At 43.0% G+C, this 26,709-nt stretch overlaps 2 protein-coding genes across 4 annotated transcripts in view; one reads left to right on the forward strand and one right to left on the reverse strand.

The window, feature by feature from the left end:
* The window catches only part of CDK15 (cyclin dependent kinase 15), a 37,117-nt gene extending 16,268 nt beyond the window's left edge, over window positions 1-20,849 (reverse strand). The window contains 13 exon segments of the mRNA XM_037396283.1: window positions 3,211-3,284; window positions 3,287-3,303; window positions 6,583-6,586; window positions 9,029-9,090; window positions 9,092-9,131; window positions 9,684-9,807; window positions 11,818-11,880; window positions 12,658-12,752; window positions 16,389-16,468; window positions 17,055-17,152; window positions 17,306-17,455; window positions 18,355-18,715; window positions 20,466-20,849. Coding sequence (XP_037252180.1) covers window positions 3,211-3,284; window positions 3,287-3,303; window positions 6,583-6,586; window positions 9,029-9,090; window positions 9,092-9,131; window positions 9,684-9,807; window positions 11,818-11,880; window positions 12,658-12,752; window positions 16,389-16,468; window positions 17,055-17,152; window positions 17,306-17,455; window positions 18,355-18,474 — 927 coding nt within the window. The 5' untranslated portion in view covers window positions 18,475-18,715; window positions 20,466-20,849.
* Window positions 1-26,709, forward strand: part of ALS2 (alsin Rho guanine nucleotide exchange factor ALS2) — an 83,982-nt gene that overhangs the window by 19,418 nt on the left and 37,855 nt on the right. The window contains exons 1-2 of one of the 3 annotated variants that reach the window (XM_037396280.1): window positions 20,935-21,011; window positions 25,750-25,839. In XM_037396280.1, coding sequence (XP_037252177.1) covers window positions 25,820-25,839 — 20 coding nt within the window. In that variant the 5' untranslated portion in view covers window positions 20,935-21,011; window positions 25,750-25,819. Of the gene's footprint in view, window positions 1-20,934; window positions 21,012-22,996; window positions 23,153-25,749; window positions 25,840-26,709 lie in introns of those variants that run through there. The other 2 variants (XM_037396281.1, XM_037396282.1) reach the window with 2 other exon arrangements.

The following is a 26,709-nucleotide window of genomic DNA, read 5'->3' on the forward strand; positions in this document are numbered from 1 at the left end:
CAGGCAACACCCAAAATAATCAGATTTCCTTAAAAAACGGTGACTTTTTAACATGAAAAATGTCAGGGTTTTTTATTCGCTTTTTCTCCAACATTAGATTTGTCTCATATTAATTACATTTTGCATATGATAGACATCCTTAAAATAAACGCTGAGATATATGATATGGGGAACTTGGCTCCAAAGAAATTTGTGATAAAATTGCAAGAAATCAGGAATTAGTAAAAACATACATTAAAGAAGGAAGAAATATAAAGCCTTGTTGTTGTAGTTGTAGCTGGTAGCTGATTGCTTTTCTCACAGTTGGGAAACAGCTGTGAGGGCAATTACAGCTACCTGGAGAAGACCGCTACAAGCAAGGACTGTATCTCATGGCTGGCACATATTAGCATGGTGATCTGTGGGAGGAGGCAAGCTAGGGTAGTTTGCTGTGCCCTGTGTTTCCAGACTGCTCATGGATTCAGCCTGCCACAGCACAGACTAAGGGACAGGGCCCCTGTCTCTGCTCACCTGTAAAATCAGTCTTGGAAGCTGCCCCAAATCAGCCTTGGAAGCTTGAAAGCTCCCCAAAGAGAAGGTGTCTTGCAGCATTCAGCCATGTGAGGATGTTGGAAGGAGGCTCACGCTATTTTGACAGTTCTGGATGAGGATGCATCCTTGACTGGTGTGTGTATCACATAAATAGGGCAGGTCTGCCCAAAGCAAGCTGTCCACAGGAAAGAGAGAGCTGGAATCTGAACCTGACTCCAGAGTTTGCTGTCTTTTTCTACCCTGTTAGCTTTCCAGGAACCCATAGCAAAGCCCCTATTTTAGAGATTTATTCTGCATTGAAAACCCAGGGGTGTGTTCTGAAGTGCCATCCCTGCCCATCTGGGCCCTCATTCTTCAAAGTTTCTTGTGAGCCATGGGACATCAGTCTTAAAAGCATCAGAGGGAGCTGGGAAAGTTCAGTACATAGTAAAATCATACTGTCCAGGGTCAGCTCAGCGCTCTGGCTCTCCTTGGTGAAGAATTTAAGAAAAAAGGTATTTGTGCATGCTTGTAGTTTGCTATGTAAGGTTTTCAGTAAATGCGTAAAGTTTGCCGAGTTTAGGTGTGAAAGCATTTAGAGCACCAGTCACTGAATGCTATATGAATATGGATTTATATTTATATTTTCTGAGTCTTTTCTTCAGACAAGATGCTATGTTTGAGTTTCCAAGATAATAGGGCAGTGATTTCCCCCCGCCCCCCACATAATACTTCCATAACTAGCACTGTCGGCCTAAGTAGCTCTTTCCTCTTTGTCCCCTTCCCATTTGGTCCTGCTACTGTTTGTGCAGCCTGATGATGAACTGGGTAAATAAACTGTTCTCATTTAGAGTAACCCAGGGAGAAAACCAAGTTATAGGTTCCCCAATTCATGTAGCCCCACATGTGAGAGATGACACAGGAGCAGGAATGAGAAGCCAGGGATAGAGATGGGGGATAAAGGCTACTTAAGGTGGTACTTGCCTGTAGGAGAAATGTTGGTAAAATGACAGTCAGTCCGTCCTGATGATTCAACAGGACAAACACATCTCGCAGAATGAGGATTTTCCAGCCATATAGCTATATGGTGTTTGAACCAACAGTCCTACGTGGAGATAAGCATGCTGGGTGATAAAGTCTCATGCACACAAATGCAGAAAGTCTCTAAACTAGTGCAGGGTGCCTCTATTATTAGTACATGAAAGGAGCTGGCTATTAGAAAACGGTAGGAATCCCCGTTCTGAACCTCACACTTGGCAAAATACCTCAAGTTAGGCATCGAAAGCCTCTAAGGAGCTTTGAAATCTTGGCCTAACAGAGCCTCATTCCAGGCTGTATAATAACATAAAACCTTCTGTGAAAGGCACTAATTATTTCATGGCTCTTAAAGCTTCCTCATGATTTTTAAATAAGGGGTTTTTTTTTCCTTCTATAGCACAAATCCTATTAATCATGGTATTAGTTATAATACTAGAGAAATGACGATGGGGCTATAACCCTCCAACTGCAAAACCACAGGAAATGTATCCAGAGATTTCAGAGCCGTGAGTGGAAGGATACCCTTCATTCGCACTCTAGGAAACTGGGCCCTGCCCTGGCTTTGAACCCTGTTAATTGGCCAAATATGGATTTTATTTTTTTTTTCTCTTCTCAATAATTCTTTTTTTCACTCTCTAAGAAGAAATCCAGCACAATTAAATGGACTGAACTCAAGACTAAGAACTGGACCCACTTGTCTGACTTATCACATTCTAGCTAAAAGCAGAGAGGAAACCCTACCAGGCAGGAGTGTTTCTGGATGAGGGAATTAAGAAGGAAAAAATCTGACCGAACAGACTTGAAGCTATGAAGTCCTTTGTCCTGACTTTCCACATGTCAGTTTCCTGTACTTTCTCCTTTGAAAACCACCTTTGGGAAACACTATGCAGGAGAGTGAATCCCTGGGAGGAGATGTGAAGGGGCAGACGCCTACAGCAAAACCCAACAGGAATCTATAGGTTGACCTTCCTGTCAAGTCAGTAACAGGGTCAGCAACAAGCAGTCAGGAAAGTACAGGATCCACTAGTGCTGGTAACTGCCTTAATTCTACCAAGCCACACTAAGGACGTGTCTCTGTGTTTCAGCTTCCCCAGCAGGAAAAATGGCTTAAGAGGCTCCTGAATATGTCTGCCCTCACTCACTGCTGCCTTTATAAAGTAATTTCACACTTTCCGTTATGCCAAAGCAGTCTCTAGGGCTGCACCATAAACTGGATGATACAAAATGTTCCAAGTTAAAATGAAGAAGAATCTCTGAAAAACCTCAGGGCCTTGCCACTTTCAAGGTAGTTCAAGAGCAGTATTAGAGCTCCTTTGTGAGAATATGGTGTGCTGTATCCTATAGTAAGTAAAGGATTTAACAAGAGGAATAGAATTTGCAGTACCTGCACACCTTTTATGCCTTCTTCAATTTGATGTCACTTTAATTGGCTTTAAATTTTTGATGAGATGACAAACATCAAAGGAAAGTAATTTGATTTACTCCTGTGTCTGTGAGAAAGTTGCCACATATAAAATGGGTTACAAAGTCTGCTATGAACTTGGCAGATTGGACCAAATTATTTCTGCTATTCACAGGACTTACACTTGGGACTTCAAAATTAAGTAGAGGGCTGGAGCAACAGATTCTTTTTCTCTCCCTGAAATGGCGTATTTTACTCACCACCCAGATCTTCACCAACTGTTCATAAGCACCAGACGTTCCCACAAATATGAGCTGGCCCTGGATCATTTCAAAAATATACATCCTGCACTCCTGAAAGAAACCCAAAGTATTAAGTCATTCACGTACATGACATATAGAATACGTTTGTTGGGATGGACAGAGAGAGGAAGAGAGATAATTGCTGGAATGGAAACTTAGAAGTCCTGATTTATAAATGCAGAAATCCTGATGTCAGCGGTAAACCCTGTATATATTGCAGCTCAAGTCTGAAAACTACCAGCATGATACGTAGGTATTATATACCTACCTCATATCAGGACATGGGGTGTCTGTATATATGTAGATGAATACAGGATTCAGCAAACACTAATATTCCTCTACAGTATGATGGTAGGCAGGATGTAGTATCATAAAAAACCCTACTGATTGTGGGAAGTCAGGAAGGTTTCCTTTGGGAAGGGCCATCGTACACCCTTGGTTTGGTAGCACTGTTCTAAGCACTTGCAGCTGTCCCTTATCGCAAGTTGTATGTAGTATCAGTAATCTCATCCAAGTCCTACAGATTGGAACACTTGAATGAGAAAGGTGACAAGTCAAATAGGATGGGAGCAGGACCAGAGATAGCTCACATTCACATCCCTCCAGTATTTTAGAAAAAAACAGAGCAAAGAACATACAAGTCTGTTCCCATCTCCTTTTTCTCATCAGCACCATCCACTAAAAAAAAAGCCCCACTCTTCACCAGCAAGACAGATGGTGCCCACTAAGCACCATCTTTTTTTCCAGCACCAAACAATTTGTTCCAGGTCTCTTTCAATTTATGCTGTTACAAACCCATCTAAAAAGATGGTCGTGGCCGAAGCCTGTGGACTATTTGGTTGTTTTCTGTGAGGAAAAAGGTGCAAAATTGGAGTGGTAACCGTAGAAAAGATAAACAGGGAACTACTACACACTATATTGACTTGAAGGGTACGTTAGATGCAGAAAGAACCCAGAGGCACTAACCACTAGAGCAGTTTTTCCTTCAGAAGCAGTTAGCTTTTCACTGGAAAACTGGAGGCAAGATTTCATTAGCATAAAGAGCTCAGTGATAACATGAAGTTAAAGTATTCTTATTTTTATGCCATCCCTTGCTCTGCACTTGCGCCAAAGCAAACCAGACAGCTTAAAAAAACCCCCACTAAACCCTGCAAAAAGTGCTTAATTTTATTAAGGTGGATTAGTCCTCCTGACAAAAATAATGAGATAGTTGTGGTCAGGGTAGACTTACCTATTTGCAAGTATTTCCATCTCTTCTTGTATGGTGTAAAACTGCTCATTTAGTATTTCTTTTTCCTCCAAACCTCTCTTAGGTTTCCCACCTTTTCACTAAGCCCCATCCCAAGTTTTCAAGTTTTGGTTATAGCAAATTTGAGTCCTTTAAGCTTTGTCTAACAGGCTCTGAAAGTATTATTTTCACTTGCTGAGCAACAACTGGTAATCTCTTCTGGTCATCTGTACTGCTGTGTTATACCTTGCACCTTGTTTTTGCAATACCGTAGATGCTTTTCCTACCTGGCTGTGGTCAGTTGAAAGCCTGACATGCAGCTCATCTGCAGTATCCATTTTGGTCATCCTTGCACAACAGGTGATGCCAAACCTGTTTGCAGATCCACATCTAACGCTCTTTTCACAAACATCTCTGCTGCACTTTCCCTTAGTTTCCTGTACCCTAACCTTGGGTTTTGTAAGTTTAGCTCCTTGTTTGTCTAATATGCTCTTACAGAGTCCAGGCATCATGAAACTTCACCCAAAGCTTTTGTAACATAGATTTTTTGTGTTTCATAGCACTACCACATCACTAGATATTATTTTGGAGCCCACAGATTGATTCTACTGAGACCAGTGTCATACCAATGCTCTTGTTTTCACAGCTGATGTACCCAGTGGCTCACCCTATTTTGCAACCACAGGGGCTGCTGTAATCCACTGATTCCATTGCACAAGTTTAACTGTGTATGGTCAAAGCAATTTAGGTTCTCTTGAGCTGTGGGGAGAAGAGAATCAGCTCTATATGTTTTTGGAGCAAATGATCCTGACATTCACCTGCAGTTTGGGTTCTGATACCCTAGCTAGAAATGCTAGGATTAGACTGCCAACAGCAGAAACTTTTTTCCTAGATTCAGCTAGCATTTCCTAAGGATTACTCATGAGCAAGGAGTTCAAAAATTCAAGTCTAATGAAGCAGCCTTTTCAGCAATAGGGAAGCTGTCAGTTTGAGGAGAGGAATGACTGGTGGGTTGTTACAAGTGCACCTTCTGGTAGAGCTCTCTTTTGAATTCCTGGTTTATTCCCATTATCTCTGGAAGCCTTTAAACCCCAGCGCCTCTAATAAAGACAAATCAGTCAGAGCAACCACAACTGCCAGAAAGGAAGGGCCTTTTGTTTCCTGTAGTGAGACCTGGCTGACCAGCTGCCTTTAATGGCTGCTTGATACTGTATTGATAGATTAGTGGCAATTATCACTGTTTCTATCTCTGTTTCCAGATGAAATATGCTTTTCTTTAAAAAAAAAAAAAGTCCAGAAGTAGCAGCTAGAACAACTGACTGGACACCCCCCTCTTTTCCCACGTATTTTTGTCTATGTGTTAAAGCAGGACTTTGGAAGCTAGTACTAGTCATCATATTAGCCTTTCAGTAGAGGCTTTAACTTTTCCTTCTGAGATATGGGATTTACAGTTACTGCTCTGACAGCATTATGAGGATCCTTCTGTTAATGAGGATGATTCAAAACCATCTACTTTTAAATATTTCTAAAGATTTCGAGCTATTGTTGGTTTGTTTTTCCCCTTTTCCTTCTTACCCCTCTGATTTAATTCCTGAGGTCCTCTTATTCCTTCCAGTCTACATGTTTCTCAAAGGGACTCGGCCCCATATAGAAGCCATGAGAAGAGCTAGGGCAGGAGGGGTCTCTCAGGAAAAGGCCTAGACATGATGTTTCACCATGTGCCAGATATGCACATGAATCAAGACAGTGACTGCTAAAGTAATAGGAGAGGTATAACTAATTACAGGGGTATTTACTGACCATAAACAGAGCCGGCTCAGACAGCACGGTTGCATCTGCCTACAATCCCTGGGGCAGGTTTGAACACTGCACTTACTCCTCAGTCTGCAGTGCTGCATCACACAGTAGAGAGACAATTTCATCAGGATTACGATCTAAGATATCTCTGCAGCATCCCAGAGTTCCCTCTCCACAGTTTTTCTGGCATTGGGAGATTGCAATTTTATATTTAACCAGAAATATATCCTTTCTCTTGTTCTTCACCTGTACAGTGAAGCCCTTAGCCTGTATCTCCCAGTTTGGCATAACAGGGCAACGTGAACCAGACTGGGGAGAAGGCTGTAGCGGGCCTGGCAGGCCCACGTTAAATGACTGCATGGGAACTCCTATTCAACATGAATCTGTCTGGGAAGATTTTTATTTTTTTTAATAGAAGATTAGACAAGGAAAGCCTGACTGAAAAGAAGAAATTACTTAAGGCACTCATGATGTTAGCAGCTACTAGTGCAGCACGTGCATAAAGCACTTGGTGTTTTTTTTTTAAAAAAAGTCATTCTGATATGCAGTGTGATCTCCCTGAAACATTAAGTCTCCCTGAAATCCCTTAATTGAATCTTGTAAAGTCCTGAAGAGATAGTGAGGGAGAAAGAGAGAAAAAAGATACAGAGAGATTAAAGCAGCTTTTCTAGTTAGTCCAAGAGCAAGAGTCTCCTTCTATATCTCTTTCTTCATCTATTCAAGGCCTCATTCACTTCCCATGTGCCTCCCACTGACAGTATTGCTGCTCAAGCACACTATGCATGAATTGCCATAATGTTTTATTTTGTTATAATTGGTTTCTTTAAACCAATGGCTTTAACACCCACTGTCTCATGCCATTACCAAGGGCATTCTGACCTGCCTTCATGTAAATTGCAGCATCCAAAAGACACAGGGGTTTTTTTCCCTTTCTTCCCAATAGACAAGTAACATCTGTGTGAATTCACATTATTTCCTAATAGACAAAAATTGAACTTAAATGCAGTGTACATCAAGATAATAAATGGCTCTTGTTAGAGGAAGTTCCTGAATAGAGCTTACTGAAGTACTCTCTATTCTCTCAGCATGACATCTTTCTTTAGGGAAACACTTTGAATGTTGTTATTATAAGGAGGTGTTATAACAAAGATGCCTATAGTGTGAATGTAGTGCAGTGGGACTGGGAGTACTGTGCTGTGCGAGCTGGTCAGAGTGCCGGATGGGATCTTTGTATACCACTCCTGTGTTGCTATTCATTATACTAGAGCAGAGTTACGTAGTGGGCATGTTGGTTTTGCACAGCCAGAAATAGCAGGCTTTCTGTGCATAGCCAGGGCTTTGGACAGGGCTCAGCTATCAGGAAAAAACAAACAGGCTTATACCAGCATCTGCCTAATACAAACCCTCCAATCTGCTAGGCAGGCATCATCTTCAAACTCAGCAGACATTCCTGAGAGACTGTCTGGAGGGGAGAGGTGACAGGTAGTGGGGAGAGAAGACAGGACTGTTTAGATTGGCTTAGCAGCTGGAAGCCATTAGAATTTAGCAAGGTCTTCCTCCTTGGAGAAATCTTAAAGCAATTAAATTAGCAGCAGGCCTACGGAGGTGAACAAACTAAAAACTGCCTTTTCCCTGAACAGCCCTCCAGACTTAGGCCATCACAGCCTCCGATAAGCCACGTATCTCTGGAGGGGTATACAGCCTGAGAAGGCTTGGAGCTTTGCTGTTTGCAAACTTAGCCCTCTTCCTGCAGCCTCCTGCACTCCCACCCTTTCCCAGTACAACAGTTAAGAAAAGTCCCGGTGTGACAGGCACAGGCAGAAATAACTGGTTTGAAGAAAGGGTGAAGCAGCAATACAATCTAGTGATGTAAAATTGCCCAGAACGAGGGTGTTGTCCTGCAACTCCATGAGCTGCGTGTTATCCGTAAGTCTGGACGCTGTTGGTGGCAGTGGGCTCAGGCTGGCGCAGAAGGCAGATGAACCCTAGGGCCCAGCTACACATCAAGACCAGCCCAAAAGGACCAGTGGGACCCCTGTGAAGCCCTCATCCTCTCCTGCTTTCTGCCTGCTCTCAGACACCCCTATCCCTTCAGCTCGGCAAACGTGTGCCTTGTTTCCTGTGATTCCCAGCCACATTAAGATTATGGGATAGAGCTTGTAAGGTAACAAGACTTTAACAGAACACAGCCTTTCTCCTGTATGAAATGCAGAGTACATCTGAGATAGGTTCTTTGAGAAGAAGGACAAAGTATCACAGAAATAATGAAAATCTCAGACACCTTTCTACCTCCAGACCCATTCAGAAACCCTTTAATGCCATGTTTTGTCATCGAGGCCAAAGTTAATTGTTGGTGCAGTTGTGGATCCATTGTTTCTTCACAAAGCCATTGCTGTAGAGAGCTACTGCTGACTCTGCTGACCACATAGACACAAAACAGTATGTGCATTAAGTGAAGGTGTTCGTTGCAAGACCTGAAAATGCTTCATAAATGTTACCAAATGAGATGTACACATCTCATAAAAATTATCAGATGAGGCTTATATAAATCCATAGATGAGATGTAGTGGCATCATTCCCAAAAACTTCTATGAACCCAGTGGCAAAACAAAACAAAACAGAACAAAACTCCCCACTGCTCACCCATTTTCTGCTCACAGGTGTTAATGTTTACAGTGACTTAATTTAATCACATAAAGATGATTTTTCCCAATGGACCCCAGATGCTTTGAAATTGGTCAGTACCAGTACTATCTAGATCAGAAGAATAGTCTGTAGCACCAAGCAACACGTCAGGAGGACAGCACCAGAGAGGAGTACATCTGTCTGGGGATGGACTTGGTATGAGCAAGGCCTGCAAATAAAAAAGATTGCTGTATTAGGACAGTCCTTCTATCTGTATAGTGCATAGATGATAGTAATTTGAAACAGGACATTATTTACTCTTCAATCTTTAAACACAAGCATCCCAATACAGTTTACAAGCAATTGACAAAGAAAGTGTGTCTGGAATATCGCTGGGGCAGATCAGATAAAACAATATTGTGTTTTGCAGGGCTTTACCATTTGTGACTGAAGCAGCCATCCCAAACTAATGCCAAAAAAGCCTTTTGTTTCAGCACATTATGTGTACTCTACATGTTACATTTTCTGAACATAGAGGGGTTGATTATCAATTCTCTGGAACCAGTTTTATGTAGCAGTAATTGCTCTGACTTAAATGAGGTTGCTCCCTGCACGTATCACTATAAATGCAAGAAAGGCTGGACTGACCACAGAAATAGTTTCCTGAAGTTCAGTAAGAGGTTATGCTTCTGTGCCTTAATTGGCTGTGGATACAGATCTATATGCATGCTAAAGCTTTGGTCTGAGCAGATATATTAGCAGTATCCAAACTGTGACTCACCAAAGTCAGCTAATTTGAGCTCACCAAGGCAACTGATGAGCAAGTTCTGGGGTTTCAGATCACGGTGAAGAATGTGTTGTTGGTGGACGTAAGCCAGGGCATGCAAAAACTGTAACATGAAGAGCTAGAAAAAGCCAACAAAAACCTGAAATGATTTCGTGTGACTTTGCATTGATACATTAGCTCTGAACTTAAGGAGAACTCCTGGAACCACACAGAGACCAAGCAAGTAAGAAAACAGTAAAAATCTCCAAAATTAGTAGAGCTGGCTGAGGAAGAGAAAACTGTGGTGCGGTATTACTGCCCTGCAGCTTTCTGAAGGTTTTTGGGTAGAATATTTGGCCGTGAGGGCAGTTATAGCACAGTCCCTCAGTGCACATTTTGGAAATTTAACTTGTCTTTAGAAATGGACTAGTGATTGCAGGAACAAGTTCAACATGCCAAAACACAGCTCCAGCTCTCAGAACAGCAGATATTCTGATTTTAGTGTTCAAGGCAAAGATGTACAGCAAGCAAAATGAAGGTTTAAGGAGCTGGAAGTTTTGCCCATTTGAGCCAGCTACACCAGCAGAGGGAGATCTACACCACCTCTTCCCAGGATAAACTGGACCAGTGAACTGATTTCCTTGACAGTCTGAATTGTTATCTTCAAGCTGGGAGAAAACACAAGGACCTGATTTGAACAGATATAGCAAGTAAAATATGATGAATGAAGCAAGCAAGCAAGAAAGCAGGAGAACAAGCAAGAAAGCCAGGAAGAAAGAAAAATCTAACTCCCACTACCATGGCAGTGTAAATAAGCCTGGGGTAAAACAAGCTGGGCTGAGACAAGGTATGAAGGTGGACAGTGGATAGAAACGAAATACAGCAAAAGTAATTGGACTTCACCAGAAAAAATATTTTTTTTTACCAGAAGTTCAATGAAAGAGGAGGAAAAACAGTGACACCCATAGGTCATTTCTGTACCAGAAAAGTGTCCCTGTAATATTCTGCATACTCGCATCATGTTAGATAGGAACCACTCAAGAGAAAAAAACAATAAAATTTGCCAGCAAAAATGAAGCAAGCTAGATAACCCCCCCTAAAGGAGCAGTAAATCATTTTGCAGTTTATTTCCTGCTGACAATGAGGATTGCAGACAGGAAAGCAGTACAGCTGGCTAGTGTTTATTCACAGAAATGCCAGTGAGTACGTTACAGCCGTGTACTCCATGTGCTTTACAAGCCCGCCTGGTAGCAGGACCCTCGAGATCTGTGCCAAAACTACAACACTGCATCTTGGATGCATCTGAGCTCTGAGGATGTTTAAAATCTGAGGCCCCAAGAAACTTCATTAAAATTGGTGTTGCTTAACAACTATCTGGAAAAAGATGTGAACAAGGTGGCAACATTTGAAGATGACAGAAGTATTTAGATTAGCTGTGATAAGAAGTGACAGTGAGGAACTTCAGAGAGATCTGACAAAGTCAGATGAATAGGCAGTTTGATAAGATACAAAGTTATTGTTGACAGCTGTAACATGAATTAACTGAAGCTGCTCGGGAAAAGGACCCAGGCATTCACTGAGGACATTCGCACTGAAACCTTAAGTCAGCGTGCAGCAACAATCCTGAAAGTTGATTAAATGTGAAGATGCATACAAAGGAGAGTAGGAGACTACTATAACATTAGTCTATAAAGTAAGGATACATCTTCTGCTGTGCTCAAGTCCAGTCAACCAATCCCAAAAAGCTGTGGTAGAAACAAAAGATATTTCAATGACTGTAAATATTAAGATAGTTCCAGATGAGGAGAAAGTGAGATTTGAGAGTTTTTAATTAGAGAGATGAATAATATATTCTAATGATAAGAGGATACAGATTTGTGCTGAGACATTTTCTTGCCACAAGATGTCATCGTTCACAAAAGCTGAATATCTTCTTGCAGGCTGAGGACATGGGAAGAGGGACTAACTGAAAAAAGGCTTTGGAGATTGAGAGTGAGGTTGTTAAATCTTTGTCAAAGGCAGATTTTCTCCCAATTTTTTGTCATATATGGAATAAATAAATATTAGTAAGTAATTTATAGTGACCATACATGGTGGAAAATAACACTTCCTCATGCTTTAAGGGATACTAGTCTTCTAATGAACTTACCATAACGCTGCACAAATGAAGCCCTCCAGGATGCTGGCCCATGTACTGTGCTAGATCTGTGCACTAAATAAAAGAGAACTTGAGGCAAAAATGCTTCTACCAAGAATGCCTCTTCTCTAAGTAGAAAAAATATGCAAGCACTACAAAGATGCCTCTTTCACCTCGGCAAACATCTGATCTGATGCTGCACACGAGGATATGCTTAAGTGCTGGGTCAGATCACGGACCTGGCTAACCTGTTATCTCATCCTAGCAGTTTATGACCTGAAGCTGACCATTAACAGAATCCATACTTGTGCCAGCATTAGTCATAAAGCTGTTGCAAGAAGACATTGACTGTATATTTTCCTTATAATTTGGTTGATAGCTATCAGCAAAAGCAACAGAAGTAACAAGACTCATGCAGAGAACTTTTTGTTGGCATCCTCCCCTCTCCATGAAAGCAACCTGCAGCTTGGTCATGGTGAGCCAGTGGGATCAGCCAAATCTGACCCCAGCTGGGATGTGAGCTTGTATCATTACTCCCTATCCTTGCTGTGGCTCACGAACAGTGCTTTTATTGTGTTGTCAGGGCAGAAATGGAGGAAAATAGTGTCTGCCACCCTAGCAGAGGCAAGATGTGGAATAATTTTTGCATACAGCTGTGGCATATACAGAAAGAAAAGAGTAAGGCTGTGTGGCTGGAAAGGAGGAGATCAAGAAGGAAAATCAATCACTGCACTAAAGAATTACAACTTGTTTCTTTACAGATGTCTCATAATGCAGTAAATTCATTACGCAGCCACTTCCCCATACTTCCCAGTACCAGCTCCACAGGAAGCTAGAAAAACATCAACTCACCATGTATTCCAAGACAAATGTTAGTGTCTCCTTGGTCTGGACAATGTAATGAAGAAGTACTATGCTGGCATGTTTCAAATGATTGAGCAGAGAAGCTGGAGAAACACAAAAGGAAGATCAACTTAACCACTGCTGGAAGTGGAAGGAGAGAGTGCACACAGCAAGGCAGTGAAAATAAAAAACTGAGGAGAAATACTCCAGACTTGGCAGTTCTGTAAGAAGCGGCAGCTACTGAGTCTGGAGGAGGTTGGAAAGGCTCCTTAGAGAAGCGAGCATCAGTGCTCCAGGCTTGGCAGGAACGTGTCCTTCTCTCTGAGGTGGGATCTTGCCTCTGTCAGAAATAGCAGTTCACGGTTCCCAGCTGACAGCTTCTCAGCTGAGGAGAAATAATTTCTTCAAGGCAAATGCCAAGAGACAGGGGCTGGGAGCTCCCAGAGCCAGAATGCCGCAGCCCCCAGCCTGTCACTGAGCTTCTCATCCTTCTCCCATCCACCTCCTGACATATGCCCTCAGCAGGGCCCCTTAGGAGAAACTGGGGTGTGTGGGGGGTGTGGGGGTGTGGGGGGGTGGGTGTGTGTGTGCATGCTGAGGAAGGAGCTGAGTTTCTGTCAGCTTCCAGCTTCACAATATCAAGGTGTAAAAATCTGTCAAAAGAAATTATAGATGCTAGCTGAATTCTGAATTTAGCTCTGTACTTTTAGCTTGGAGAAAGCATATTAGTTACTTTCTCTGGTTTAAAACTGAAAGAGCAGAGATCATGAATTTACTGAGTGAACCGTAACTTCTTTGTATTTATACAACTTTGGCACATTTATTCTTTTGGCTTAACCATCTAAAAGCATCACTGCAACTGTGGTCCTGGTCTTTAGGTGCTGATATGCCTTCACCGAGTCTCAGCACATCTAGGCTGTGGTGATGGAGGGGGCAGTACATGGAAGAGCCTCTGCCTCTGTGTAGACCACAGAGCACCACAGACTGATGCTAAGACAAAAGCTACAGCCTTCTGAGCCTTTCAGCCTTGCGCTGGGCCTCTCATGATAGAGCAGGCTCCAGCTGACACACCCATGAAGGCAGCTTCTCAGCAGAAAGTCTCAGAGATAGTCTTTGTGGGGGAAGAGCAAGCACAGCTTCATCATTTGCTACCTTAGGTTTGAGACAATAGTTGCCGCAGCTCTGTACAGAGGAGGGATATGAGGATATGGAATATCCCAGCTCCACCTGTGGACCCCTGGCACTGCTGAAGAATCTGACCCAGCTGTTATGCTGAAACTGTGCACAGAGAGAAGCCCCAAAGCTCAAGAAAAACAGAGGTCCCTGACTCCAGATTTTAGTTCAGTTTTTGACATAGCAGGATAGCCTCGGAGATGCTCCAGAATCACCTTTTCCTGCTGATTAAAACCAAATTAGTTTACTGTCAGACCACACAGTGCTACAAATTCTATTCATATAAGGCACGGGCATACAATCTTGTTTCTGCTGAATTAGCTGAAGCATACAATACAGAGCTTGGGCTGGCCATGGGAGGCCAAATGAGTTTTGGTCCTGGATAAAAGCTGCTTTCTGTTTTTCCAACAATTTGCAAAAGATATTTGAAAAGTTTCATGCTGGCAAAGCAAATTTATACTGGATTAGCACTTTGCCTTTTGTGACCATAACAATTTTACCTGGTTCTAAAAGCCCTACAGCGAGATACAGTGTATTACACAGCTGTGGCCTAAGCATATGTCAATACTGAGACAGCTGAGCATTAAAGGATGCCTGATTCAGCATCCCAACTACTGGGAACAGCACAGATTGTAAATTAGTTCTTGCACAGAGCTTGGTGCTGCTGCTGCTATGCTGCCTCTAGTACTGCTAGTCCATTTAACTACCACCAGTATGTTTCCAGTGCATGGCAGTATGAACCTCAAACATGATCTACATTGTACCTAATTGCCTACAAAACCAGTAAAGATACTCTGGCTAGATCCCATTTGCTAACCTGGCTCTGTGATACCTCAAAAAGCCCATACAACCAAGAGCTGTTGCTCCAGAGGAGCAGTACAGAGGGTCCACAGTAATATGGAGAATTCGGCCCCTGTGCCTGAATCAGGCCTCTGGGAACTGCTGCTCACTTGGTTGCTTCTACAACCCCCTGCTGGGGTGTCAGGTGCTGCAGCCAGAACTGAGCTTTAAACACATTTTGTCTCTGTGGGGTTTCCTGGGGTGAAGCAGCTTTGTCAGGGGGGTGCCATTCCTCCAGGGTAGCAAAGAATGCACCACCTTAATAAATCTTGTGCTTTGTTTGCGCTACTGACTTACACTGTAAATTTGAGGTGTCAGATGCTGCAAAGCTCACCACTACACAAAAGATCTATTTAAAGTAGACGCTTCATAGGGTCACTGTTGTTTGCTCCCATAATGAACAAAGTTAAGGCTCTCAGCCTGCCCAGTAGAGCATGTTAAAGGGGTGCTACTGATCTTTAGAGCATCATTAGTTCTGTGTAGATAAAGCTTTTAAGGCTTATTTTACTGGTGGGCTACAAATGTAAACACAGAGCAAAAGCATCACAGCAAATAAGTGTACAGGAATCTGCAACACAAGTCATTTTGTAAATAGGCATATTTTGGTACCTCTCTGCTTTCACCCAGAATTGGACTAAGGACTTTGTAAACTTTCTTATCTTAATTACACTGCTACAAAACCTGGAGTGGGTCCACTGACCTCTCGTTATTCTGAGTTGACTGGTATGAGAGTTCTTCTATGCTAGGGCTGCTCTGTGAAAGCTGGCACATCTGTTCCCTGACTCTCCATCCCCACAGTGACAAGATCAACCCTAGCTTTGAACTGCAGTAAGAATAAAACCCCAACAAAGTATGTGTGACCTCTTACATTGATAGCTCTCACTAATACTGGACTGGCACAAAGGTTGCATATTTCTGTGCACGGAAGAAACCAGATTATGATCCTCTTGGGGTTGTAGAGCAGATAAAAATAGAAGTCTTAATCAACCAGGCAGTTTGTGAACTTGGTCTGCAGGGACATGTAAATACATTCAGCCAAAATCAAGCACTTAAACAAAAGCATTTCTTTCTCAAAGAAATTGAGAAAGCTGCAGACATTTTGCCCAGAGTTCTACAAAGTTGACTGATAGAAAGAATTTTTCACTGGGCTGCTATGATAGATGTTATTAAACACCAGTTTTATTGAAAGCATTTCTCTTCAGGCTGGGATCTGTAATGCTCCAGGTATCAGCCAGGAAAGTGGCACCATTTGTGATAACAGCAAGCAGACACACTGGTTCAAAGGGCACATAGAGTCCACAACTGTCCAATGCAACAGCAGCAAAACCTGTCCAGTGCTAGTGTATAGAAATGGGAGTGAGAAAGTGACTACGGAGCAGGCAGCAGGCAGGAGGTGTAAGTGGGCCGCTACACTGCTAGAAAGGACATGCTCTGGCTACAGCCGGCACTTTCCTTATCCCAAGCTCGGATGAATACGTTACAAGGGATTATATCGGCCAGCAGGTTCCCCCTCTGTCCATTGCATGCTCAGCCTGCCCAGGACAAAGACCTCCTTCATGACGGGATAAGGAAACTGAGTTTTAGGAGAAGGACAGCTGGCACATCAAGTAGGCAAAAAAGGACTTAAGAAGACATCACATGGAGCTTTTTGAGGTTAAAAAAAATGCTCTCCAAGAATGATGTCCCTCACTCTTCACTGATGTTTGAAGAATCTCTTTTTGTCTTACCTTCCCAAATGGTTGTAAAGGGCATTCCCTCCTCTGCCTCCAGCCTGACCACTTTCAATACCACCAACTGGCCGTTGGTCCTATCAGGGCAGAGTGGAAGGTCACATGAAGCTCCTCAGTGCTCAGCATGACATTAACAGTCTTCCGGGTTGCTCAACACTTACTCAAGCAAAATTTCTATGGCTTCTCTCTGACCCCGGTCAAGCTCAGAAAGGAATTACAAACCCATCTCCATCTTGTCTTCATTATCAGCGAAACAGGAGCCAGCCTGCCTGGCTAGAGTAGCACAGTCCTGCTGATCATATTGCTAGAGTGTGGCTTTGGGCAGTGTTCCCACCCAGCCCTCTCACAGCTTTCCTGCCCCTGTGTGATGGCAGCATGGCCTCATCCCCAATTTTTCCATCACGCAGGGATCCCTCATTTCAAGGAAAACCCTCGCTCCCTCCCTGGTAGAGCCAGACAACCTCCCAGTGTGCTGCTGAGGAGCAATGTCTTTGTGGAGCCTACATGGCTGTGGTGGAGGAGTGCCCTGGAAAATTGGGATTGGGCTCTGTAAATAACCTGATTAAAGACAAAGCTGGAGTTTTGATTTGCCTTTATCTCCCATAAGAGGTGTTTTCAGCAGGCACTGGGAAGGCAAGAATGGCACCCGTGGTCCTTGCTCACCTGCTGATCCCCTTGTACACAGTTGCACAGGATCCTTCACACAGCTGCTCCACATGTACCTAAGATGTGGCAGCACCAAACAGGATGCCTTGTTTCTGCTTCACAAAGAAACTAGAATGTGTTTTAGATTGCTGGATAGAACAAGAAACTACTAGCATGTCATTCAGTAATTAAATACTGATTCATGGCTGGAATAATCATTGGATGAAATAAATATCTCCTGTCTGGCTCTATGGATGCCGCACACTCACCCATTTGAACCTCTCCGCACCATCCTGCCCCTGGAAAGGATCAATGTAACTCCAGGGCCTCTGTGTCCTGCACCTCCAGCTCTGGAAGGTGTAGAGCTGCAGGGGCTGCAGTGAGGGTAGAGGAAGGGGTGCTCTGGTTACATCCAACAGCTGGCGCAGGAAAAGGTGGCAAACTATATCGCTGGCAAACCACCACTTTACTGATGTGATTCTTTCCTTTCTCCTTGATTGCACTGGCTTTGAGCACTTCACATCATTTTCATCTCCCCCCCACCAGTCACAGATCTTGAGTACAGTTTCACAGCTCCGTCTGTAAGGGGAGCAACTGTCTCTATGTTCCTGTCTTGGTAAATGGTAGCGCTCACTCTGAGATCACACAAAGATAAAACTGCCTTAACTGCAGAGGATGCTTCTACCATTATAATTTGAAATACATGTTAATTCTCTCTTACCCTTGATTTATTGTTCTCTAGACAGCAACCTTTTAGGGCAGGGACTAAAAACCAAATGCAGGAGTGAAATTTCAGGAAGTTTAAATTTATGCCTTCTCCTCCTTAAACACACCCCCAACTCGCTTCCTCACCACTATATAATTTACACAGCTTGTTAATTTGGCCCATACTGCATAACGGTGCCATAAACTATACAACTATAAAACCAGTAGTAATGGCTGACAGGCAGGCTGCAAGCTCCTTCTGAGCAGCTCCATTGGATGGATGCCTGCATTATCATTTGACTCAAATGTAACAGGATTTGTAATCTATGGCATGCTGCCTTCTCCAGAACTGTAGGTTGTTGGCTCCCTCCCTGTTTTACAATCCTTCATTGGCATGGAGCCGGAGTGCAGTCTTCTCGTTCATCACATCAAACACATTTATTGTCATTTAAGGCACGGAGTCCTCTTGCAGTAGCTTCACAAGCCTGAAGCTGCAAAGTTTGATGCTGTCTGGTTAGAAGCAAATGTGAATGTTTTGCACTGCCAAAACAAGCGGAAGAACCCAGGCTTAACCCATCTCAATGCAGAAGTATCACAGTATGATATTAAATGCCTCTGCTGTAGATGCCACTTCCATGTGCCCAAGGTCTTGGATATGTCAGGAGCCCCTTCTCTCTGAACAGCAGCTGCAGCATCCTGGTCTGACAGCACTTACACACAGCATGTCTCCCATGTTGTCCTTTTTCAATTAACATGTATCTCGGTTTTTTGTCCTTTGCTCTTCTTCATCCCTCCATCTGTAGTAACAGTTTGTATGACTCACATGAGGTCCCTGCTTCAAGGAGTCTTGTGATTTCTGCAGTTTTTCTTTGAAAGTCCAACATGCAATGATCCAAATTCACCCCTGGAGTAGCTTCGTTGATCTCAGTTCATTTGGCACATGACCTCCAAAAACAGCCAACGTTTTTTCATACCTAAAGTTAAAGAATTAAGCAATAAATCCAGATTTTCTGCTCATACAAATGTATTCCAGTTAAGCAACTCTCAGTGTAATATGTCAGGTAATGAAGTGACAGGTTTGGTACAGGAACAGACCTTGACTTCCCTCCATGTCTTGCAACGCAGTTACTACACCAGGCTTTAGGCTTCAGCCGTTAGGCTTCAAGTTCAGCTATCTGAGCAGTGTGGCTGAGCTGTGCTTTCTGCAGGAGCTGTACGTTGACTGTCCTTGCTGTGGTATTTATGTTCTTAGCCATGATGTGGTGGCCATGTCAGCATGGGGAGCTTCTGTCCCTGTTGGATCACTTGTCTAAGGGATGCAATGAGTTGTAGCTGATAGAAAATAGTCTTGTCCACATGTTAAAATAGCCAGAGGAAACTGATTAATCCAGCCCAAAATAGGTTGCATCAATTATGTACTAAGCAGGCAATGCACAGTGGACTTACAGTGGAATTGTACAGATGAAAGTCCCCTTTTTTCAGTCCCTCATGAGTAGGACTCGCTGTGCAGCTTCCTAGGACTAACACCCAACCCACACCGAGAAAATGCAGGCAAGGGTGGAGGGAGCAGGCATCATACTGTGGAATTCTTATGCTGACCCCTTACATCCCTCAGTTTTCACTTGAATGCATGATGTGAAATCTTCCCTTTGCTTCATTGTTCTGGTGTCTAAGAATAACGCTCTTTCCTTGAGCAGAAGGGGTTTTTTTAAGCCAAAATGTCCTGGGAATGCAGGAACAATTTCTGTGTCTCACTGCAACCAAACTACCCAGCCTCTGCATGGCAAGAAGAAGCTAACATACCTGGAAGGCTTGATTTCTTTCACATTATTTTCCTTTGCACTTCCCAGTTAGCCATAATTTACTAAACAGCTATCATCATGGACTTCAGTCTGCTATTTCTTTTCCATGTATTCTTTGAGCCGTGACAATTCAGCAGTAATGTGGATGTGCTGTCCAGGCATGAGAAAGGTTGTCTAGACACGACATACTCAGCAATAAACTGGTTACGCAAGCATCATTCGCACATCTGTGCAAAGTTGCTTATTCTGGAAAATATTTTGTATTGTTATGACCATATTTACACAAATGGACTTTAAAGATATGTTTAAGCATAAATAATACTTGCATTTTAAAGGAACGGGAAGATAAATGCACAAAAAGTAGACAATAACCAAATCCACGTATCGATTCATACGAAGAGTGTTCATTTTAATGTTAGGTACGTTTTGTGTCAGGTAGTAGGGGGGAATTGCTCTCTTACAAGGAAAAGTCAGTTGTGCTGGTTAGCAAGAGCTGGAAAATGAAGCAAGCATGGCAATTGGTTCTAGGTATTGAAAAAAATTATGGAATACTAGTTCTGGTTAGCAGAGGAAACTAATAAAAATGTTCAATAGTTTTCCTTAGAAAATGTGAGAGTTTATAAAGGAGAGCCTGTACCTGTTTTCAGAACAGTTGTTTTTAAAGAAAAGGTTCAGGTGATCTAAGAAATAGCCTACCAGGTGCTGACATAACATGAAAGGCAACACCTTACTGAACTTGTAGAAGCGCATACCTGTGGTATGTATATACCCATATAGGCGTGTGTATAGTGTACATATAGACATATAGGTGTGTATATGTAGTGTACATATACACATATAGGTTTATGACTTTTAAACATATTCTGCAAAACCTACGCGTGGATAAAATCATACATGGGGTGTGCGTGCAGTTAGTACTCACACCTCTGCGCACCTGGGAGACCCCTGCGGGAAGGCCGGGCTTTGCTCAGAGGCTCCATGCGGGGGGGCGGCCGGCCAGGGAACCCCCCTAGCTGCTGATCAGCTTCCTGGGGCGGGTCGCAGCTTTGCTCTTTAGTTGCGCCTCTAATACTTTTCAATGCACGTTCAGTTCAGGTGCCTTGCCCGCACGCTCGGTGCCGGTGCCGAGGCCGTAACAGCGGCGCCGCACAGCCAGCCAGCCAGCCCCCCCGCACCCCGCCACCTCCCGCCTGCTGGCCCTCCAGGCCGGGGGAGGGGAGGCCGGGCCGGCCCCCCGCAGGCCGCTCTCTGCCCGGTTTGTCCCGGACAGGGACCCGTCGGCGCCGCCGCCACCGCCCGCCCCCCGGCCGCGGCCTCGCCGCCCGCCGTCCGTGCGCACGCGCGCGGGGGGACGCTGGGCCCCGCCCCCTGCGCGGCGGAGGCCCCGCCCCGCGCCCCCGCGTGAGTCGGCTGCGCTGCGCCCCGGGAGCGGGCGGCGGGGCCGGCGGGCAGGGAGAACGCGGCGCGGGTGAGGCGGCGGCGGCGGCGGCGGCGGGGCGGGAGGGGAGGTGGGGGTAGCGCGCCGTGCCGCGGGGAGGAGCGGGGCCCGCGTCACGTGGGGCGCCGGCCGGTGCGGTGCGGGCGGCGCTCCTCCCGCGGCCCCGCGCTGCCGTTGGTCACCCGCGCGCTCCCTCGCCCCACCGACGGCGCCTCAGGGCCGGCCGCCCCGCCTGGGCGTCCCTCCGCGCCGCTGCCCGGGGACCGGCCGGGCCGCAGGGCAACAGGTGGGGCGAGCTGCGGGGGCGAGGGGCGGCGAGGGCGATGGCTGCCCTCCCCTGAGGGCAGGCGGGGGCCTGGCTGGCCGGGGGGCCGCGGGCCGGCCCCGCGCCTCGCACACCTGCGCCTCAGGGCAGGGCCGGTGCTGCTGTGCGGCGCTGGGGGCCGGGGCAGGCCCCTTCGCAGCCGGGCGGGAGGGGGCCCCGGGGAAGCTGGCGGAGAGGCTACGGCACGGCTCTGGCTGGAGGTGCGGGCTGTCCAGCTCCTTTCGCCTCGGAGGGGCTGGTAGAGCAATGATGTTGAGATTTATTTCTGTAGCTTCCTAAAGGACTCCTCCCTTTGGATGGGAAGAGGCTACCTAAACTTTGAATAGTGCGCCCTTTATCTTCTCCCACTTTTCTTTCAAAATCCTTTCTCTTTGCATAACTTGGTTACTCAGGAGCAAATGCAGTTTCAACTTTTGGAGTCTGTTACGTGATAGTCTGGCGTGGCCGCAGTATCGCGTACCGGTGGCATAGCGTGCTGTCACTCTTGCAGACCTCTTCAGCGCAAAACGTTTTGGTGAGGCCCTGGAGAGCAGCTAGCATAGTCGTAGGTGTTGGAAGCTGATCGCTGCTCTTGTAGTGCAGCAACTTATAAAAAACAGCTATACTTACCATCTTTCAGTTTCTGTGGAGTTAACCGTTTTCAGAAGGGAAAGCACCTGAACATGAGCAAAATTAGGAAGGTGTTATTTCAAAAGAAAAAGAGGAGGAAGGGACATTCAGAAATTTTTGAGCCTCGTAAGAGTTTGGTAAATTCTAAATGATTAATTGCGTGCTACAGCAGTTTTCAGCTGTGTTCTTTTAGCTGATACTAGGTCCTCTCTTTGTGGTTTGTTTTGGTTTGTTTTGTTTTTCCCCAACTGCTTTACTGCTATACCTTGTTTGCTACCATCTCTCATTCACTGGATCTGGCATCAAAACCTTGAGCCGTTTTCCAAAGGGATCGCTGCTTTTACTAGCAAGTTTTGTTTTGCTCTGAGCAGTTGTTAATCTCACAACATTAAAAATAGTGGTTGTACCCACTCGGTGCTCACCAAAACACAAGGGCTTCTTCAACTGGTAACACATTTTATGTGAACCACAGTTACCGGTAATGATATATATGTAGATGAGACTGATGTTGACAACTTGGTTTTGAATTAGGAAGCTTGGAGGTAACCTCCTTCAGAACCTGAGTAGATAATTTTGTGTAACAAACTTGTAGTCTTGGTAGTGTAAGTTTTCGGTAAGTATGATGGACAAATTTATTAAAAATATGTTTGTAAATATGTAAGTAAACATGTCTGAATGTTGTAGAGGTGTTTGTAGTATTTATGAACTGTAGCAGGTAAATAAGCACATGAGACTGATGGGAGTTCTAGTAGTTCTGAAAGCCAGGGACATACCAGTTGTTCTTGTTCAGCGCTGAATGCTAGATCGGTTTTATATGTATGTTGCATATTAAAGAATGGTCAATGTCCACTGAGGGACGCAGTCCCATAGTAATGAAGGTAATGTTTACTCCATGTCATTCCCTGCTATAGCAGTTACAATGGTGTGGCTGTGTTTTGTGGAGAATTTGAGTTAGCATTCTACCCTGTAAGTGGAAAGTGACGTCAGTGTCATGCCAGTGACCATCTGTCTGTAACACAAATCCATTTCATAATTTGGCACTATTTGGCACTCTGCTTTTTATCTCTTGCAGTGTTGAAGCAAAAATGTAGAAGATAAAATGTATGGGCAGAGCAGTGTAGATGCTGGTGTCATACTGATCTTCCATACCATGAGAGTGATGTATTGTGCATGGCTGTTCTTCTATGACCTTTATAAAGTTTTTTTATGAAATTCTATGAACATTAAGCTATTTCAGGTAATCTTAGTGGAAAAGAAAGAGTGTATATGTAATGCTACAACATACTATTATATAAATGTGAAAATCAGCAAAGAAAATTGCATATTCCTATTGAGAGGAAGAAACTTTCTATTTATAATTAGTTTGTAGCTGTGACCACGTCACTTGTATTTTATATTAGCTGTGAAATGGGAATAATCTTGTGGTTTCCTACAGTGCATGAAAATTTGCACTGAACTTGAAAATTACTTCTAAAATGTTTTAAAGGTGTCTCAGTTGTGGAAAAAAATCATGGCTATGATTTTCCATAATACATGTAAAAGCTTAGTAATGCAACCTAAAGTGTAAGCTTTTGTAAATAAAACATAATGTATCACCACAATCGTATGACTCTCTTAATTTCTAATTCACCAGTGTTGCAGATTTCTGAGTTACTTAAACTTTCAATTTGATCTTGAAGGGAGATCTTGCAAAACCACTAATGGGATGCCTGACTTTAACTTTGTTTTGTTACAATCAGAAGTTTTCATGAGAATGACAGTAAATTGTTGTGCAGTTGAAGCGCATGAAAATGAAAGTTCTTTGAGCCCTTAAAAGGAAAAAAAAAATCTAAATCCCCAAAATATGGAAGCCAAGCATTTTAAGCCTCATTTACCTGATCCTGAATAAGTATATGTGATGTAATTTATACAATTGTTGATACTTTGGCTTTCTGAAAGCTCACATCTCCTTGATTCACTGATTAATTGGGTATTTATATAAGAAGCTGGAGTTCTTCACAGAGAAGTGCCAGCTTTTTTAAGAGAATGAATTTTAGAGTTAGGTGGGGTTTAGTTGGCTGTAAAAATAAAACTCCAAGTATACTTACTCTGAGCAAGAACAGATCACTGAGGATTTCCAAAAATGCACTTCCATTTTCCTTTGATATTTTGTCCACACCTGTGATTTACGTATTGCATGCCAGTTCCCTTATATTTGTATTATATAACAGAGACTAACTCTGTTAATATTTTAAAAAGTTTTATGGTTGTGGTGGGTTTTTTCCTCTTCCCCCTGTTCTTTTTTTGTAGTTGAGGAAGGAGAGACAGACGTGGCTTGAAAGCAGTATCTTTCTGGGAACAAGTGTGGCTTTCTGTTTCTAGAAAATATCCTCTGATTGCTTTTCTTTTTGGTGTGTGTTTTTGGTTTGGTTTTTTTTTTTTGAGCAAGGTGCATATCACTCTATCATACTGATTTGGTTTAATATTTTCTTGGCTCTTTATCTTTCTGTGATATGTTTGTTGCCAGTGCTGGAGCCCAAATCACTATTTTTAGCGTCCTCTATTTGGAAAACTGGAAATGTTTGGTGTGATGTGTTTCTGTTTGTCTGTAAAGGTCTGCTTGGTACTTTGTTATTCAGAGCAGTTTAGCGAAAGTGTTGGGATTTGTGATAGTTATTTCAATTATTTGTCAACTTGATTACTGTTTCCAAGTGTGAATTGAAACTTCTGTATGCAAGTTACAGGTTTGCATATATTGTCTCTTGTAATAAAGACTGGACATATGTTATTTCTATTTTCTGTATGTAAGAACTTCAGACTACTCATTCTGGATTTTATTCTTGGAGATGTATTGTCTTAAAAGACCATTATATTAAATAATGTATTTTCTGGTTTTGGATATCAGACAGCAGCTATAATAAAGCAAAAGGTCTAAATAATGTATGCATGAAACTTATTTTATTTAAATATGATTACATACATACATTAATGTAATTAATGAAATGTGCTACTTAATTAGTAACATAACATTACTTAATGTTAGTAATGTACTACTTCTAGTAAGGCAGTAGATCAAGGAAAATTACAATTCTTTCAATATTAAAAAGCCAAACAGATTATAAGAAGCAAAAATTAACTGTAGCTTTGTTTCATTACAACACAAGTAATATGAAGTTATCTTCATGAACATGGAAAGGTGTGAGGGTGAACTTGCAAAATTCAAAATCTGAAAGGATAAAAGTGTAAATAGAGCAGCCAGTTTTCTCTCCTTGCTTTCCATGGTCTTACCATATCTTCATAGATACTCTGATACCAGTTTGCATGAAGAAATGTTCTGAACTCTTAATTGGCTTTCTTCATTTCTGCACAGGTTTTAATAGAACTGTACCTTTTAATGCTAATACGTACTTTGGTTCAGGAGTATGGTTATGAATTCAACTCTGCCATTTTCTGCTCATACAAATATACATCCTTATAAATTTATATTGGAGCGTAGAATTCTATCTTATATTAAGCTGAAAACTGATCAATTTGATTTTTCTTGAGTGGTATACTGAGAATTACAGAAAGACACTGATGTTAATTTCTGTCTTTGAACTAGGTTTTGTTCAGTCTGTCCTTACAATAGACCTATTGTTAGATGAGTAGGTGGAACAAGTCTGGCTGTTCAGCTTTTGTCTGCCAGCTCAGTGTGAGTGAACTAAATATTTCACTATCCTATCCTAGTGTTGTTGAAGTGCTTATGTATTTAACATGGGATCTAAAGCTTTGCTTCTTGGTTTGGTTGTGGTGGAGGGTTTTTTTTTCCGGTTTAATGCTATTTGCAATTAAATAGCTGTTTTGTTTGTTTTACAGTTGGTGGAAATTACATTGTTCCCTTTGAAAGAGGAATGGTTTAGTGGTGATGGAGTGCTGCCACTGACAGATGGACTCACAGGAAAGAAGGTGAGAATGAGCAGCTAGGTGAAGCCACAGAGACTCCCTGAAATATGCCAGCTCATGATTGATTGCCCTGTAAAATTAAGTGGCGTCAGGATCCTCTTTGTACAGTAAAGGGAGGAAGAGGGGTAACTTAACTTTTTTTTCAGTTGTGTGTGGAACACTCAACTTACTACAACAGCAGCTTCGTTAAGTTGCTGTAACTTACGGAGGGCTAGCCATAGGCTAGAAACTTGGAAGTAACTGGTGAACAGTAAATCATATGTTACCTGCACCTGTGAGTTTTGATTTTGGATGAATAGCCCTGCAGTAGACTATTCTTTTGCTCCTTGTTTCTTCTACTAAGAGACCTGACAGATATCTCATGATTTGGGGTTCGAAAATTAGTGTCTTGTAATAAATAGTAGTATGTGACTATCCAAATTTGTCTTACACTGTTCTCTGAAGGCTTATTAAATAGATAAAAGGGTAAATATCAGGCTTTGAACTGAATTTCATGTACAGTATGCTGATGAAAACTTCCCATATTATTGTTTTGTGTTCCTTGGTGTGCTTTACCCATCTCAGTAAAATCCATCTTTTGATTTTAGGTAAATGTCCTAACTATGATGTTGGATTTTTCTAACTTTTTTTTTCTGGCTTATATTACTTGATTATTTCCTTTTTAATTTCCTTCTATTCTAAACAGAAGTATTTAAAATACAAGATGGACTCTGCATTTTAATACTATGTAAGTTGTTTGAAGTACTGACCTGAATTTTAGAGGAGTTATCGTCACCTTTTTCTTGTCTTCTTTTTTCCATTTTTTTCCTTCTTTTTTCTGTTATGTGGGAAAAGAAGAGAGATTAGGGATGGTCACAGGAGCCAAGAGAAATA

The sequence above is a fragment of the Falco rusticolus genome, chromosome 8 (genome assembly GCF_015220075.1).
Source record: "Falco rusticolus isolate bFalRus1 chromosome 8, bFalRus1.pri, whole genome shotgun sequence".
NCBI lineage: Eukaryota > Metazoa > Chordata > Aves > Falconiformes > Falconidae > Falco > Falco rusticolus.